The sequence below is a fragment of the Prionailurus bengalensis genome, chromosome E2 (genome assembly GCF_016509475.1).
Source record: "Prionailurus bengalensis isolate Pbe53 chromosome E2, Fcat_Pben_1.1_paternal_pri, whole genome shotgun sequence".
Lineage (NCBI taxonomy): Eukaryota > Metazoa > Chordata > Mammalia > Carnivora > Felidae > Prionailurus > Prionailurus bengalensis.
The window spans coordinates 44,203,250-44,216,835 of record NC_057352.1 but is presented as its reverse complement, the minus strand read 5'-3'; the positions used below and the strand labels follow the sequence as shown (position 1 = coordinate 44,216,835).

At 51.2% G+C, this 13,586-nt stretch overlaps 2 protein-coding genes across 15 annotated transcripts in view; one reads left to right on the top strand and one right to left on the bottom strand.

Moving 5' to 3' along the window:
* Positions 1 to 5,417, top strand: part of SMPD3 (sphingomyelin phosphodiesterase 3) — an 84,044-nt gene extending 78,627 nt beyond the window's left edge. For both annotated transcript variants that reach the window (XM_043600923.1, XM_043600924.1), the window contains 3 exons: positions 37 to 100; positions 2,025 to 2,187; positions 2,450 to 5,417. In XM_043600923.1, coding sequence (XP_043456858.1) covers positions 37 to 100; positions 2,025 to 2,187; positions 2,450 to 2,551 — 329 coding nt within the window. In that variant the 3' untranslated portion in view covers positions 2,552 to 5,417. The remainder of the gene's footprint in view (positions 1 to 36; positions 101 to 2,024; positions 2,188 to 2,449) is intronic.
* Positions 5,418 to 6,392: 975 nt separating this feature from the next.
* The window catches only part of PRMT7 (protein arginine methyltransferase 7), a 47,132-nt gene continuing 39,938 nt past the window's right edge, over positions 6,393 to 13,586 (bottom strand). For 9 of the 13 annotated variants that reach the window (XM_043600911.1, XM_043600909.1, XM_043600910.1 and 6 more), the window contains 5 exons: positions 9,683 to 9,844; positions 8,491 to 8,565; positions 7,558 to 7,718; positions 6,798 to 6,908; positions 6,393 to 6,616 (listed from right to left, as the gene is read on the bottom strand). In XM_043600911.1, coding sequence (XP_043456846.1) covers positions 6,409 to 6,616; positions 6,798 to 6,908; positions 7,558 to 7,718; positions 8,491 to 8,565; positions 9,683 to 9,844 — 717 coding nt within the window. In that variant the 3' untranslated portion in view covers positions 6,393 to 6,408. The remainder of the gene's footprint in view (positions 6,617 to 6,797; positions 6,909 to 7,557; positions 7,719 to 8,490; positions 8,566 to 9,682; positions 9,845 to 13,586) is intronic. The other 4 variants (XM_043600916.1, XM_043600920.1, XM_043600915.1 and 1 more) reach the window with 1 other exon arrangement.

The following is a 13,586-nucleotide window of genomic DNA, read 5'->3' as shown; positions in this document are numbered from 1 at the left end:
TGTTCACAGTGACCACTCTTGCCTCCTTGTTCCTAGGTACCATGCTTGACACAGATAACCTCTACGATGAGGACGTGTGCACCCCTGACAACCTGCAAAAGTAAGCAGCCAGCACCCATGCCACTGCAGTTGTGCAGGGGTGGATGGATCCCAGGGCTGGGATGAACACTGAGCACTGACTCTGGTGTGGAGAGATGGGCTGTGCAGGGTAGACTAGAGAATGCAGTTCCATGGGAAGGAAGCCTGTGAAAGCCTCAAGGACTAAAGCTGGGGTTGGGCAGAGACCAGGCCACCTTCATGCCCCAGGGACTGGCCTGACTGAGAAGCCTTCAACCAGGAGGAGGCTCTAGAGGTGGCACTTCCTACATCAGCACCAGAGTCCGGGCTCATTTTACAAGAGCTTGGCCAGCCCTGAGCCATAGCCTGCTTCGAGGCCCTTCTGGGCACAGGGAGAGGGACAGAATCTCTCAGGGTGAGGCCAAGGGCTGCTGAGACCCCTGCAGAAGAGCCATGGAGTGGCATCCATTGCAGGGAGCCCGGCAGCTGGTAGCCACCAATCAGGCAAATAAAAACGCGAGCAGAGCTAACACTAAGTAGTCATTTTCAAAGCAGAAACAGTTCCACTGCAGCCAAGCTTCATACTTGAACCTGATGAGAATTCCATACAGGGCCCATCTGAGAGGCCAGCAGCAGAACCAATTTGTAACTCACAGCCCGAGACTGCACAAAGCCATGGCAATGGCTCCTCACAGCTAATTTAAGCCAATTAATTAGATTATAGACTAAATTTGAAACATCATCCTATGCCGAGAAAATTATCTTTTTATGAGATGATGATTAAAAAATGACTATCAGTAACTCTTAGATCATTGATGCTGGAATTAATTACCAAAGGCCAAGGACGGTAATGGATTATATTTCTGAGATGTAGTGATGCTCTGCATGTCATTAGTGTATTTATCTCAGGGCTGATAAAGGCCTTGTAGAAACCCACGTTTGCTGGCTGTGCCTGTCCAGGCGCCCTTTCCATTTGTTCAGTGTCCATTGGCCTCTGCAAGTCTCCCAGGAAGGCTGTCCCCAACCAGTGCTCAGGCTCCAAAGGAAACCTGGCAGGAAGGGGACGACAGACAGGAAGTCAAAAGGCCTGGATCCAGGGTGTTAACACCCAACCTGAGTCCCTTGCACATCCTGTAGAGAACACTGACCCACATTTAAGTACCCACATCAGTTTTCTTCCTGTAAGAAATGGTATGGCAACCACATCCCACATTTTTTTTTTAAACATAATTTCTACACCCAACGTGGGGCTCAAGCTTATGACTTCAAGAGTCACATGCTTTTCCTACTGAGCCAGACAGGTGCCCCCAAAATTGTTCCTTTCTTAGCATTCCTGGTCCCCCAAATGTCTTGGGGCCCACAGCAATCAAACATCCTTGTGTCAGAGGACAGCTCAGGGGTTTGGTGGCACAGCTGCTCAGAGAGAAACCAACACAAGAGTCCAGGCCCAGGATAGGGCCTGGGTGCTCTCCTGGCTCCCTCACCCCTGCTGACTTGAAACAACGGTCACGGAGGGTGGGGTGGGTGGTTCTGAGGACCTATAAGAGAGAAGGGTCCCTGAGGTTCACTGCAAAGACCCTTTCCCACCCCACTCCCACCCCCCACCACTGGCTCTAAGCAAAGCCCTGTGTGCAGAGAGGGGTGAGCACTTCTGTTCCCAACTCGGCACCCCAGGGTCTGGGCAGTACTATGTCCAAACTTCAGCCACAGCCAAGCCCAAGGTGGACATGGACAGACTCTGGAGTGGCATGGCTCAGTCAGGAACTCACAGGGTCAGACTGGGTTTCCCTCCACCCTAGTCCCCTTTTTTTGGGTCCCCAGGGAAAATAGATCTTAAACACAGGGTTTGGTCTGACCTGCATCTCTCCCACTTAGGGACTAGAACATGATTCCACACTCAGGATCTGGGGTCTGGAGAATGGGGCAGGGGCTCACCTTGCTTCCTGTCCTTCCTGTCTGTCGAGCAGGGTCTTGGAGACCGAGGAAGGCCGCAGGGAGTACCTGGCTTTCCCCACCAGCAAGAGCTCCGGGGCAGGCCAGAAGGGACGCAAGGACCTGCTGAAGGGCAACGGCAGACGCATCGACTACATGCTGTACGCAGAGGAGGGGCTGTGCCTGGACTGGAAGGCTGTGAGTCGAGTGGGCCAGGCAATGCCTATAGACAGGGGATCCCGTGCCCTGTACCCCTCAGCAGCACTGAGCTCTTCTCTGAAAACGAGATCTGTCAGTCTCAGAGTCCTTGGGGCCCATGGGATGCTCCCATTCCTCTGCCTCCGTGAAGATCCTGGCTAGACCCAGCCCCCGCCTCTGCCCAGAAGCCCCACCCCTGCCCTCCAGGACCCTCCTGTGTAGGATGCCCTCTGGATCTAATAGGAATGCTTCTTCCCAACAGGAGGTAGAAGAATTCAGTTTTATCACCCAGCTGTCTGGCCTGACCGACCATCTCCCAGTGGCCATGCGGCTAATGGTGTCTGCAGGGGAGGAGGAGGCATAGACCAGCCACGTCATTCAGAGCAGTGGGGCCTCTGCCAACCCTTTGAGCCGCAGCACCTCTCTGGCCATGTCCCCTCCAGCGAGCACCAGCAGTGCTGGGGGAGGAGGGCAGAGACCTGGGGGGAGACTTGGTTAGTCCCAGGTGAGCTGGAACCAGCGCTGCCCTGCACCTCTGGGCACTCACTGTGGACAGAAGGGTCAGGCTGGTCTTGGGAGCCACAGCTGCCCAACAGTGCCATTCTTTCAAAACGTGATTTTCTACAAATCTACAGCACAACCTAGTTTGTAACCCGGGGGTTAGTATGAGAACCGGGTTTCTGTACTCTTTGTATCTCTTCCTAAGCTTCGTCCAGGGTTCATTATTTTTGTCTGCTGCCATGTTGTCTCGCATGCCTGCACCCTCGCATGCACGCTGCCCGCATGTCATGTGCCACACCGTAGCCACACAGACCCCTCACTCGGGCCTCACCCAAGGCCAAACTCCAAACACAATCAGAACCAGCCAAAGAAGCATTCCTGGGCATAGGGCCGCCAGCTCCCGCCTCCAGGCCGGACGACTAATGAGCAGGGACCATGAGGGCCATGTCCAGTTACCAGCAAGCCCGGGCTCTTCCCAGGGTCTTGCATTCAAGGGCGATTATTTTAAAAAGAAAAACAGAAAAAGTTAAGAAAACCCTTCACTTTAGAAGGTCTGCAGACCGTGAGGGAGAACACTGCTCAGGCTCCTCTCTCCCAGCTAATCAGGGCCCCTGAGTCTCCCCTGAGAGACTTCAAAGTGGGCAAAGGGAATCTGAGGAGAGAGCATCACTTTTTTATAGGAAGAAGGGGAACTCATGACATAAAGGGGTCAGGGAGCTTCAGGTTTTCCAAATGATAGATTTATAGCTTCTCTTCTGTCAAAACCAACACATCCCCTTCTTTCTGCCTGATCCCATTTCCCTTCTGGACACCTCTCTGCTTTGGGACCAATCTTGCCCTGGCTGAGCTCAGGAACTGTCTGCCTGCCTCTGGGTGGGGCTGCAGCTCTGTCCTCCCAGCCCCATCCTCAAAAGTGACCCAGGGCCCTGGATGAAGGGACAGGAAGCCAAGGTGCAGAAAGGCATGTCCCCTCACCATTACCAGTGTGTAGGCTGGGGGTGAAGGCCAGGGGCCACCGCTTGCCTGGGGAATGGAGTGGTACTGGTTGGCATCCAGGCCAGTAGACACCCACTCTGCCACCGTGTGACCTGTGCAGGGCATGGCAAAGCCTGCAGGTGAAGTCCACAGCTCCCCACTCCACGGCAGCTCTGCCTCTGCCTACCTGACTTTTTAAACATGCCCGGAGATACTCCCCAGTCACACGAGGGAGGGTTGTGTCTGTTTTCCCATGCAAGGACCCTCCAACTCAGACTGTTCTTGACAACTCCCCACTGATCTCCCCTCCTTGAAGTGCCCTGACCTTGTGCCCACCTGGCTCAGAGCCAGCTCTGCCTATCAAGGCTGGGGAATGCACCAGGATCTTTCTGCCAGAAGCCTCCTCCTGGTGCTGGCACGCTGATGCAGTGCCTCATCACCCAGTTGAGCTGCAAGAGGGACCAAGATGGGGCCAAGCAGCCAGTCAGGGGCAGGCCCTGTGCTGGGGGAGGACTCTTGAGAACTATACACACGGAGGCACTGGTTTGTTTGGGGCAGTGGGCTGCCGGCTTTGTTGCCAGGGCCATTCACTGACCAAGCCCCCAGCCCCACCCTGAGTCCAGAGCCAGGAGGGGCTGCTCACCACTGAAGGCACAACCCCACCTGGGCTCTCTGCTGTGCCTAAGGGCCTGGCCTTCAGGGTCTTGGCTAAGCCAAATGGGGCCCCCACTCCCAGGAGCAGCCAGGAATCTCTGCTCACACAGGTGGGGCCCAACTAAACACACTCAACGCCTGGATGGCTGGGACTGAGCAAAGGCCCCAGGCTTCAAGTTGGATGTGTGTCCAGGAGAGCAGCAGGGACAGAGGCCAGGGTTCCTGAAGCAGAGAAACTCCGGGCCCAGCCTGCATCCCTCCGAGGAGTCACCTCCCTCCCAGGGCAGCTCTACGGGAGCCATAGCACAGGGGTACATGCTTCTCTCCCTACTCACAGGGCGGCCTTAGGCAAGTCATACCTCCCTGTGCCTCGGTCACTTCCTGTCCTAACAAGGTCACCTCTGCCCAGCCTGGCCCTAGTATCTGGAGCCGGACCAGCCTGTGTCCCAGCTCCCCTTGCACTTCCCTCTGGCGCAGCTTCAGCATCGAGGACGCCACTGCCCAACCACATGTTTCATCAAGGCTGTGGACTCCTAGGGCCATGCACAAGCCAGACTTTTCCATTTTGATTTTTAAAAAACAAAGAAAACACTACCAGAATCTCAGATTCTGTGGCATCTAGGCCTAGGAGGGGTGGACACAGGGGTCACTCAAATCCCCAACTGAGGCCCCCATGCCCACTCCAGGCCCAGCCTCCTCCAGAGAAGCCAGGAGGCAGGGGTCAGCTTTAGAAGGAAACAGTCATTTCCATTTGTCCAAACCACCTTGAGTTTTAAGTATGAATATTAACCTTGATGCTTTTTAACTACTGTATTAACTTGCTGAGATTTAGAAATACTGTTTTAAAAAAAAACAAAATTTTTTAATTTCTGTATTTTTTTCTGTATTGTATCCTCATGGGACATTAGGGGTTTTATATGGTAAGCACACCTAAGGTTTTGGTAAAATTATTATCAAATATATATCCAGACGATTCTTCCCTAGAAGAAAAACAATCTTTACACCTGATAAAATATTTTGAAAAGAGAGGTGTTTTTCCCCTTTACTGGTGCTGAACAGAAAGATGGATAACAAGGATAAAATAAAACTGTGAGGCTCAAGGCTGGTATTCTCTTATTTGAGCGACAAGCTGGGGCCAGGCTGGGCGGGGGGGGGGGCACCTTTCCTGCCTCCTCCCCAACAGGATGGGAATAGGCCAAGTCTGCCCTGAACTGCCAGAAAACTGGGCCACCTGGGTTCCTACTGTCTCCCTGTTCCCTCTGGAAGTGGGAATAAACAGTGAAGGACACCTTGAACGTAGGGAGAAGCACGGCTGGGGCCTCCTCAGGATTCTACAGCCTTCCCTAGCAAAGCAAGGCCCAGGCTAGGGTGGGATGGCTGCACGGCACCCACCTGCCCCAGACTTCCAAGGTGGAATGGGGGCACACAGGAAAAGGTTTACCTCCTGGTTCCCCCTCCTGATGGCTGGTTTCCTGGTCTGCATCTCAGGAACTGCTATGAGACAGCCTCTTCCCTGTCCTCTGAACAGTAGCCTGAAACCAGGTGTCAGTCTTGGGTACCTGCTGATGCTGCAACACCAATGGCAGATGCTTATGGATGTGCCTTGGTAACATTACCCAAGAGATGAAAAGGACGGCCCTGTCAGGGTCTTTCAGGCCCAGGACTGAGCCACAAGTCAGTATCTCCACCCCAGAAGCCCCTCCTAGCTGGAATCAGGCAGGAGGGACCCCAAGGTTCCCCAGTACAGGCCAGCGGCTCACAGAGGGGCAGCACACCTACCGCAGCACTGCACAGCTGAGAGCAGCACATAACTTGCCTGGCCCAGCCAGCTCCCAGGATGGTAGAGGGAAAACGCCACACTAGAGCTTTCTAAGCATTTTAGAACCATGGCAGGGGGGCTCCCTGGCCCCTCCTCAGCTCCAAATTCAGTCAGCAGTTTATGCCGCCCATCACACCCAAAATAAGGAACCGGCAGAGCAAAAACACAAAAAGGGAAGAGGGCTTTGAGCCTGGAGGCCAAGCTGGGCCCTGAAAAGAGAAGTGCCTTCACCTTCCCTCCTAGAAAGCCACGCCAGTCAGAGCCCAGAGCCCTCAGGCCACTTTATTTCTCAACAGGTGAGGGTCACTGCCCATCGTCCAGGGTGTCTGAGAGTGAGAAATCCATGGTGATGTCTCCAGTGTGGGGGTGGAAATCCACGGTGTAACTGACAGTCTGAGGGCCGCCCAGCGGCGCTCTGGGGTCCGCCGTGGTGAAGAAGTACACTGCCTGCTTGCAGTGGGGGTTCCAGCAACAGTCCCCCTGTAGAAGCAGCGAGAAGATAGTGAGGGCTACTAGCACCCAAGCCCCCTCCTGGCCAGTCTCCAGCCCAGGCAACTCGCAGTGAGAAGCTGGTCAGAACCAGGTGACCTGGGGCCACTGAAGAGTTACAATCCGGCTAACTTGTAACCAGCTCACAGGGTGGGCCTGTTCTGGGACTCACGTGCACAGCACTACCTTGTCCTCTGCAGACTTCAGGAGGCCAGTGCTGACAGTGCTGTCCGGCGTGAGGTGGTATTCCATCCACAGGACGGCCCCATGGCTCCTCCCAGGCCTGGAGGTGGGGATGTTGGGCCAAAGACAAACAGCCACACAAGAGATGGGCAGGCACAGCCACGGTTCCTCACCGCTTTCCAGAAACCTCTGATCTTTCCTTCCTCCCCAATCAGGAGGCTGCTAACATTCCACCTGACTAAAGGCCACCTGGTAAAATGCTGAGCAAGAACCACAACCCAGAGCCCCACCTGCTCCCTGCAACCTGGCCAAGCACTTAGAAGGGAGGTGGAGCAGGATAGCCCAACTGTGCCTCACGATGAGTAGCCCTTACCAATTCCTAACCTGCTTAATTCCCAGCAGGGTTCAGGAAAATGGCCCACTGGGTAACCATAGCAACAAAAAATCACTTTTCTCTATAGCTGTGATCCATCATGACACTTAGCTCAAAGGAAGCTGCAGGTGTGGGGGGATGTGCAAAGCCCACTCTGGCTCTCCCTCCCCACCTGTACACACCCAGAGGCTGTGGGGACCCACTATACACTCAGGGCCACTTTGGACCAGGAAGGGCAAGGCCCAAAAAAGGAGGCCATGCCACCCACATGAAAATGGCCAAAGTAAGTGCTTAGTCACCCAGGCAGTTAACTAGACAGAAAGCAGGCCCTACCACTCCCTTCCCCAGCTTACTGCACCCTGGAACCCGTTCTTACCTCCTCAGCTCAATGGAGCCCTCAGCATGGATCAGGTGTGGGGGTACTGGCTGCCGAAAATCAAAGGTCAGGATCTGCTGGGGCTCAGACAGACAGCGGCATGGGTACTCCCACAGCGGGTGGGGTTCGGCCTCCTTGCTCTCCCTGAAGTCCAGGGCACGCTGAGAAGGGAAGGGGAGGTGGCAGTGGGCAGAGACAGAGACAGAACCAGAGCCAGTGGCCTAGGAGATAAGGGGCTCTTGTCGAGTCTCCAAGGTCTATACCAGTGGTCCTTTACCTCCTTGGCCCAGGTCCCTCAAGGTAACTGCCACAGTCAGATGCCTCAGTGGGTCCTCACAGAAAGACCACACACACCGGGATCAAACCAGCTGCCTTCTCTACTCTCAGCTGCCATGCACAAGTGTCTTCTCAGAGAGTTACTTCACCTGAGCCTCATTTTTTCCCCTTTTTAAAATGGGATGACGCTGGCTGTCTCAAGAGCTACTCTGAGGACCAAACGTCAACACTGGTAAAAACATCTGGCACTTGGACACTTGCCCATTCAGTGACCATTACTGAGCACTACAGCTGCCAGATCATCCTACATGAGGCTCCCAGTCTAGAGGGAGACAGGGAATCACAGTGCCTGGACACACCAGTGTCTGGCTGAGAATGGGGTTGGGCAGGAAAGCTGACCCACACGTGATCTCTGAGCAGCTACCTGAAGGTCACACAGGAGTTGGTAGAAAGAAGAATGTATAAAGCCAAGGAGTGAGAGGGCGCAGGGCACAGACCAAGTGGCAGGGGTAATGGATGGGGTAACATATGGGGCCAGACTCAGGATCAATAGGTTCACCTGGACTGGGTAAAGGAAAGCCAAGTGGGAGGGGTAGGAAACTGTGCACATGGAGTAGGTGGGTGGGACACTACAGGCAGGAACTGTGCCCCACCTACCTTAATCATGTCATCCATGATGTGTACGTCAAAGCCTTCGCAGTCACCACAGGGACTCCGGATCCGCCATAGGTCCTGTGAGGAAGGCAGAGCCCTTGTCGACACCCAGTTGGGGATGGATGTCACAGGTTCGGTAGGACAGCACACAGACATCCACACCCACCCAGAGACATGAAAGCACGGTGACAAGAGCGAGAAGAGTCAGTGAGGTCAGGTTGGGGGGAAGGAGACAGCCCCAAAAAGGCACCCCTTGCTATTCCCACACACTTGGAAGAGACCCCATGATTGAAAGGCCTCAGAGACACCAAGGATCTGGGAAGGTCACTGAAATCTGCAAAGTGTCACATGATCAAGTCCTCTCCTACAGGGGACAATCAACCAGAGCCACTGGGATGGGGTTTCTTTGGGAAGAAATCTGTAAACCAGTTCCTGAGGCTCTGTGCCTATAAACAGGATGTGAGGACATTGGGAGAGAAGGGACCAGAAGTGCACTCAGGCTAGCCAATTTTGTGTCCCGTTTCCTGGATATATGTCTGGGAATGAGCATCATTCCCACATTCCCTCCTGGGCCATGAAAGCCAGAACTCCTGTGGAAATCTCGCCAGGTAAATAGACAACACAGAAGAAATGCCCAGATAATCACTGATGGAGACACTAAATTACCAATGGGTGAAGCCGTTCTTATCAAAGAAATATCAAATGAGGTTCACTCTACTTCTCAGGTTGAAAGCATTTCAAAATCCTTTTAAGAAGAAACGTCTTTCCCAAAATGACTTTGTGACTGGTTCTGCTTTGATGAGGAAATTAAAATGAAGCTTTTCAATTTTTTGTTACATAAAGAAGCTGACTTTCCATCTCAAAATGCTTTTAACAACTGGAGCGTCAACTTTTAATAAGAACAGAGTGAGCTGCACAGCATGTCTTCTGAAACTCTTCATTTATGTTTTTTTTAATTATTCTGATAAAGGATAATTGTAAAATGACAACACACAGCCATTTCCATTTCACATGCCAAATTACCGCATTTGTACAAAGGCAAGTCTCTTCCATTCAACCCTGCAGTGTGCTGATACAGAAAAGCAGAGGCCCATATCATTAAGACTCACATTGCTCTATCTGCACCCAAGGTCTCTGCAAGAAAATAAGGACCCCCAGCCCCTGCCCTTTCTGCAACAACTTCTGAGGGGCCTACCCTGAACTCCACGACCACAGTGTGCAGCGAGGCAGTCTGGGGCATCACCACAGCACCAGGCCCCAGATGCTGGTCCACGGCAGTCCGCACATACCAGAAGTACAGGTTGTGCCAGGGCAGCAGGCTGGTAGTGAAGAATGGTTCACCCAGGAGGAGAGAGATCTGGCAATGAGAGCAAGAAGGGGGGCCAAGATGTCAGAACGAGTTTGCTAAAGGGTGAAGGACAGGTCACAAGGTTCACGGGAAACATGGAAATAAAAGGGCATCCATTCCCTCAACCAACAAGCATGCCAGGTCTGCACCTGCCTGAAGACACAAAAATGAGCAGACATGAGCCCTGTCCTCAGGAGTGCAGAGTAGAAGAGGGAACAGACAGGGCTGGGGTTATCCTTGTACAGTGTGGTTTGACAGACGTGAGGAAGGGACATGTGGAGGGACCCCAGGGTTGGGCCCTTCATGGGAAGGTCCAGTGTAGATAACATCTTCCTGAATGGCATCCTGTGGGTAGATTCCCATTCAGCTTATCATAACAAACTGTTATCAGTGCTCCTCTAGCAGTCTTCCTCAGTAGGTTCTGAGCACCACAGAAGTGGGGACATTGGCAGCACAGTATCCCCAGCACTTTGCAAAGTGCCTGGCTCAGAGCAGATGGTTAGTATATATTTGCTGAGCAAATGAACAAATGTATGAATACGAAAAGCAAAGGACTGGGGATTCTAGCAGAGGTATGCAGGGGAATAAGCATGGGTGTGAGAGCAAGGCCCATCAAGAGCTTGTTACATGAGTATGCAGGGTAGGATGGTAAAGGGTGAGGCCAGAGAGGTGGAAAGGAGTTAGGTTGCCCAAAGGCAGCTTATGAAAGGTCAAGGAGGCTGGACTCCTTCCTGATGGTAAGAGGGGATCTCTAAACGCTTTAATTGGGGGTTCAAAATGAGAAGGAAAGTGTTTTGGAAAGAGCCCTCTGACGACCATGAAACATACAGAGAGACCACCCACAGGGACTTGGGTGAGTACTGCAGTGGTCCAGGAAAGGAGGAGGGAGTGTACAGAAGGAAGGACTGGGAGACACAACAGATGTGGAGGACACAGGGCACCCAGGGCTGGGCCCAAGCAGAAGGACCTCAAGGGAGGGGCCGATCTGAGATGACATCTAGGTGTCTGGCTGAGGTAACAAAGATGCAGATGGAAACACCAAAGATAGAAATGAGCTGGTCCTGAGTATTCCCTGCCCTGCAACATCAGAACAAGGCAAGAATGCCTGCTCTCACCCCTTCTATTCACCACACTAGTCACCTAGAGTCTAGCCAGCGCACCATCATCAGTGGCTTATAGAAGTGGAGTAGCTTTCTTTTTAACATTTATTTCTTTTTGAGAGACAGAGAGTGAGCTGGGGAGGGGCAGAGATGGAAGGGGACAGAGAATCCAAAGCAGGTTCCAGGCTCCTAGCTATCAGCACAGAGCCCAATGTGGGGCTCGAACTCACAAACTGTAAGATCGTAACCTGAACTGAAGTCAGACGCTGACCAACTCAGTCACCCGGGCTCCCCAGAACTAGAGTAAGTTTTTAATCCTCATCTATGAGAAAAAAAAAGGGCAACTTGTACTGAGTGTTCATGGCAGTATCATTTATAGCAACCAAAAAACAGAAACAACTCAAGTGTCCAGCAACTAATGAACAGATAAACAAAATGTGGCCTATCCATGAAATGGGATGTTATTTAGCAGTAAAAAGAAATGTAGTACTGATTTATGCTACATGGATGAACCTTGAAAGAAGCCAGTCTCAAACAGACCACACATATCCCATGATTCCACTTACATGAAATGTCCAGAATTGGCAAATTCGTAGACAAAAAGTAGACTGGTGGTTCCCTAGAGGCTGGGAGGGCAGGGGGCAAATGGGAAGTGACTTCTAATGGGCATGGGTTTCATTTTAGGTGATAAAAATGTTCTAAAAATTGACTCGTGATGATTGTACAACTGTATGAATATACTAAATCATGGAATTTCACACTTTAAGTGGGTGAACTGTATGGTATGTGAATTACATCTCAAAAAAACTCTCCTTAAAAGAAAAGGCATAGGGAGAAATGGGCAAAAGACCTGAAGAGTGATTTCAGCTAGCTAGACATGGAGCAATTAATGGGCGCAGGAAACGTATTCAACACCAGTGGTTACTAGGTAAATACAAATTAAAACTCACACTCGTGAAAATGACTGTAATAAAAAAGACAATACCAAGTGCCGGTAAAGATACAGAGAAACTGGAACCTTCGTGTGTAATGGGGATGTGAAATGGTATGGCTTCTCTGGACAGTTTAGAAGTACCTTAAAAAGTTAAACAAAAATACTACACAACCCAGCAATTCTAAGCCTAAGCATTTGAGGGAACTGAAAACACATATCTTCACAAAGACATATATCAACGCTCACAGCAGTATTATTCTAACAGCCAAAAATGGTTAAGCGTCCAAATTCAGCTTAGGTCCTGATCTTGTGGTTTGTGAGTCTGAGCTCTACATGGAGCTCTGTGCTGGCAGGGCAGAGCCTGCTTTGGATCCTCTGTCTCCCTCTCTCTGCCCCTCCCCTGCTCACTCTCTTTCTCTGAAAAATAAACAAACATTAAAAGAAGAAGAGAGAAGAAGAAGAGAGAAAGAGAAGAGAGAAGGAGAAGAGAGAAAGAGAAGAGAGAAGAAGAGAGAAAGAGAAGAGAGAAGGAGAAGAGAGAAGAAGAAGAAACAATCCAAATATCCACCAACAGGTAAATGGATAAACAAAATGTGACATGGCATATTATTCAGGATTAAAACGGAATAAAATACTGGCACATTCTACAACACGGATGAACCTCAAAGGTGCGACTAGTGAAAGAAGCCCAACACTAAAAACCATGTATCGTTCTACTCCATTTATATGAAATGCCCAGAAAAGACAAATTGATACAAAGAAACCAGATCAGTGCTTGCCTGGGGCTAGGGGCTGGGTGATGGAAATGCTCTAAAACTAGAGTGTGTGATAGTTGTACATCTCTAAAAATTTATTTAAAAATCACTGTACACTTGAAATGGGTTAATTTTATGGTACGTCAATTACATCTCAGTAAAGCTGTTAAAAAGCTGGTGAAGAAAGGTGATGGATTCCAGCTTGAAGGGCCTGTAGGATATGCAAGGAAAGCATCCAGTGGGCACTTGGACATGAGAGATTTGCAGACCCAGCTTTGGAGGCCAAAGATTCCCTTATGGGAAAGGACATGATCACCTAGAGAGAGAGGAGACACAGAGGGAGAGGAGAGAACAGACAGGGAGAAACCATCAGAAGACTGCTATGGAAGGATCAAGTGAAGGAAGAGAAACCCATGAAAAGCTCAGGAAGAGCAGCTAGAAAAATAAGAGAAAAACCTGGAAAAAGCAGTCTCTTAAGGCCCTAAAAAGAAATGTGTTGAGAAGGGAGAGGCCCCTGAATCATGAGGGCCCAGGAGGCCAGTGAGAGGAAAGGCAGCAGAAGACTGTGTTTACATCTCAGGTTTACTAAAGGGTGGGAGTAGTTTTAGAAGCAACGGGTGGTGGGTGGATTGTGTGACAAGACCAACCGTAGGGGACAGAAGATCAACTGCCAAGGTGGCAGGAAGTAAGCAGAACGGTGAAAAGTGAACCAAAATAACAGGAGTGAACGGGAGCTGGAGCACTGTAAAGGGATAAGGCAGAGAGGCCACAACAGGCGGCTATTCATCCTAACAGAACCATTCTGTCCTCACTCGGAAGGAGCAGAGATCGGTCAGAGTTCAGAGTAGCTCATGTATTTGCAGACCAGACATCTATGCAATGCCTCACCACATTCCCACAGGGGCTGAGTTAGGTATGGGACCCACTGTATGGCCTGAGAAGAGAAGGGGGACTCAGGCCAT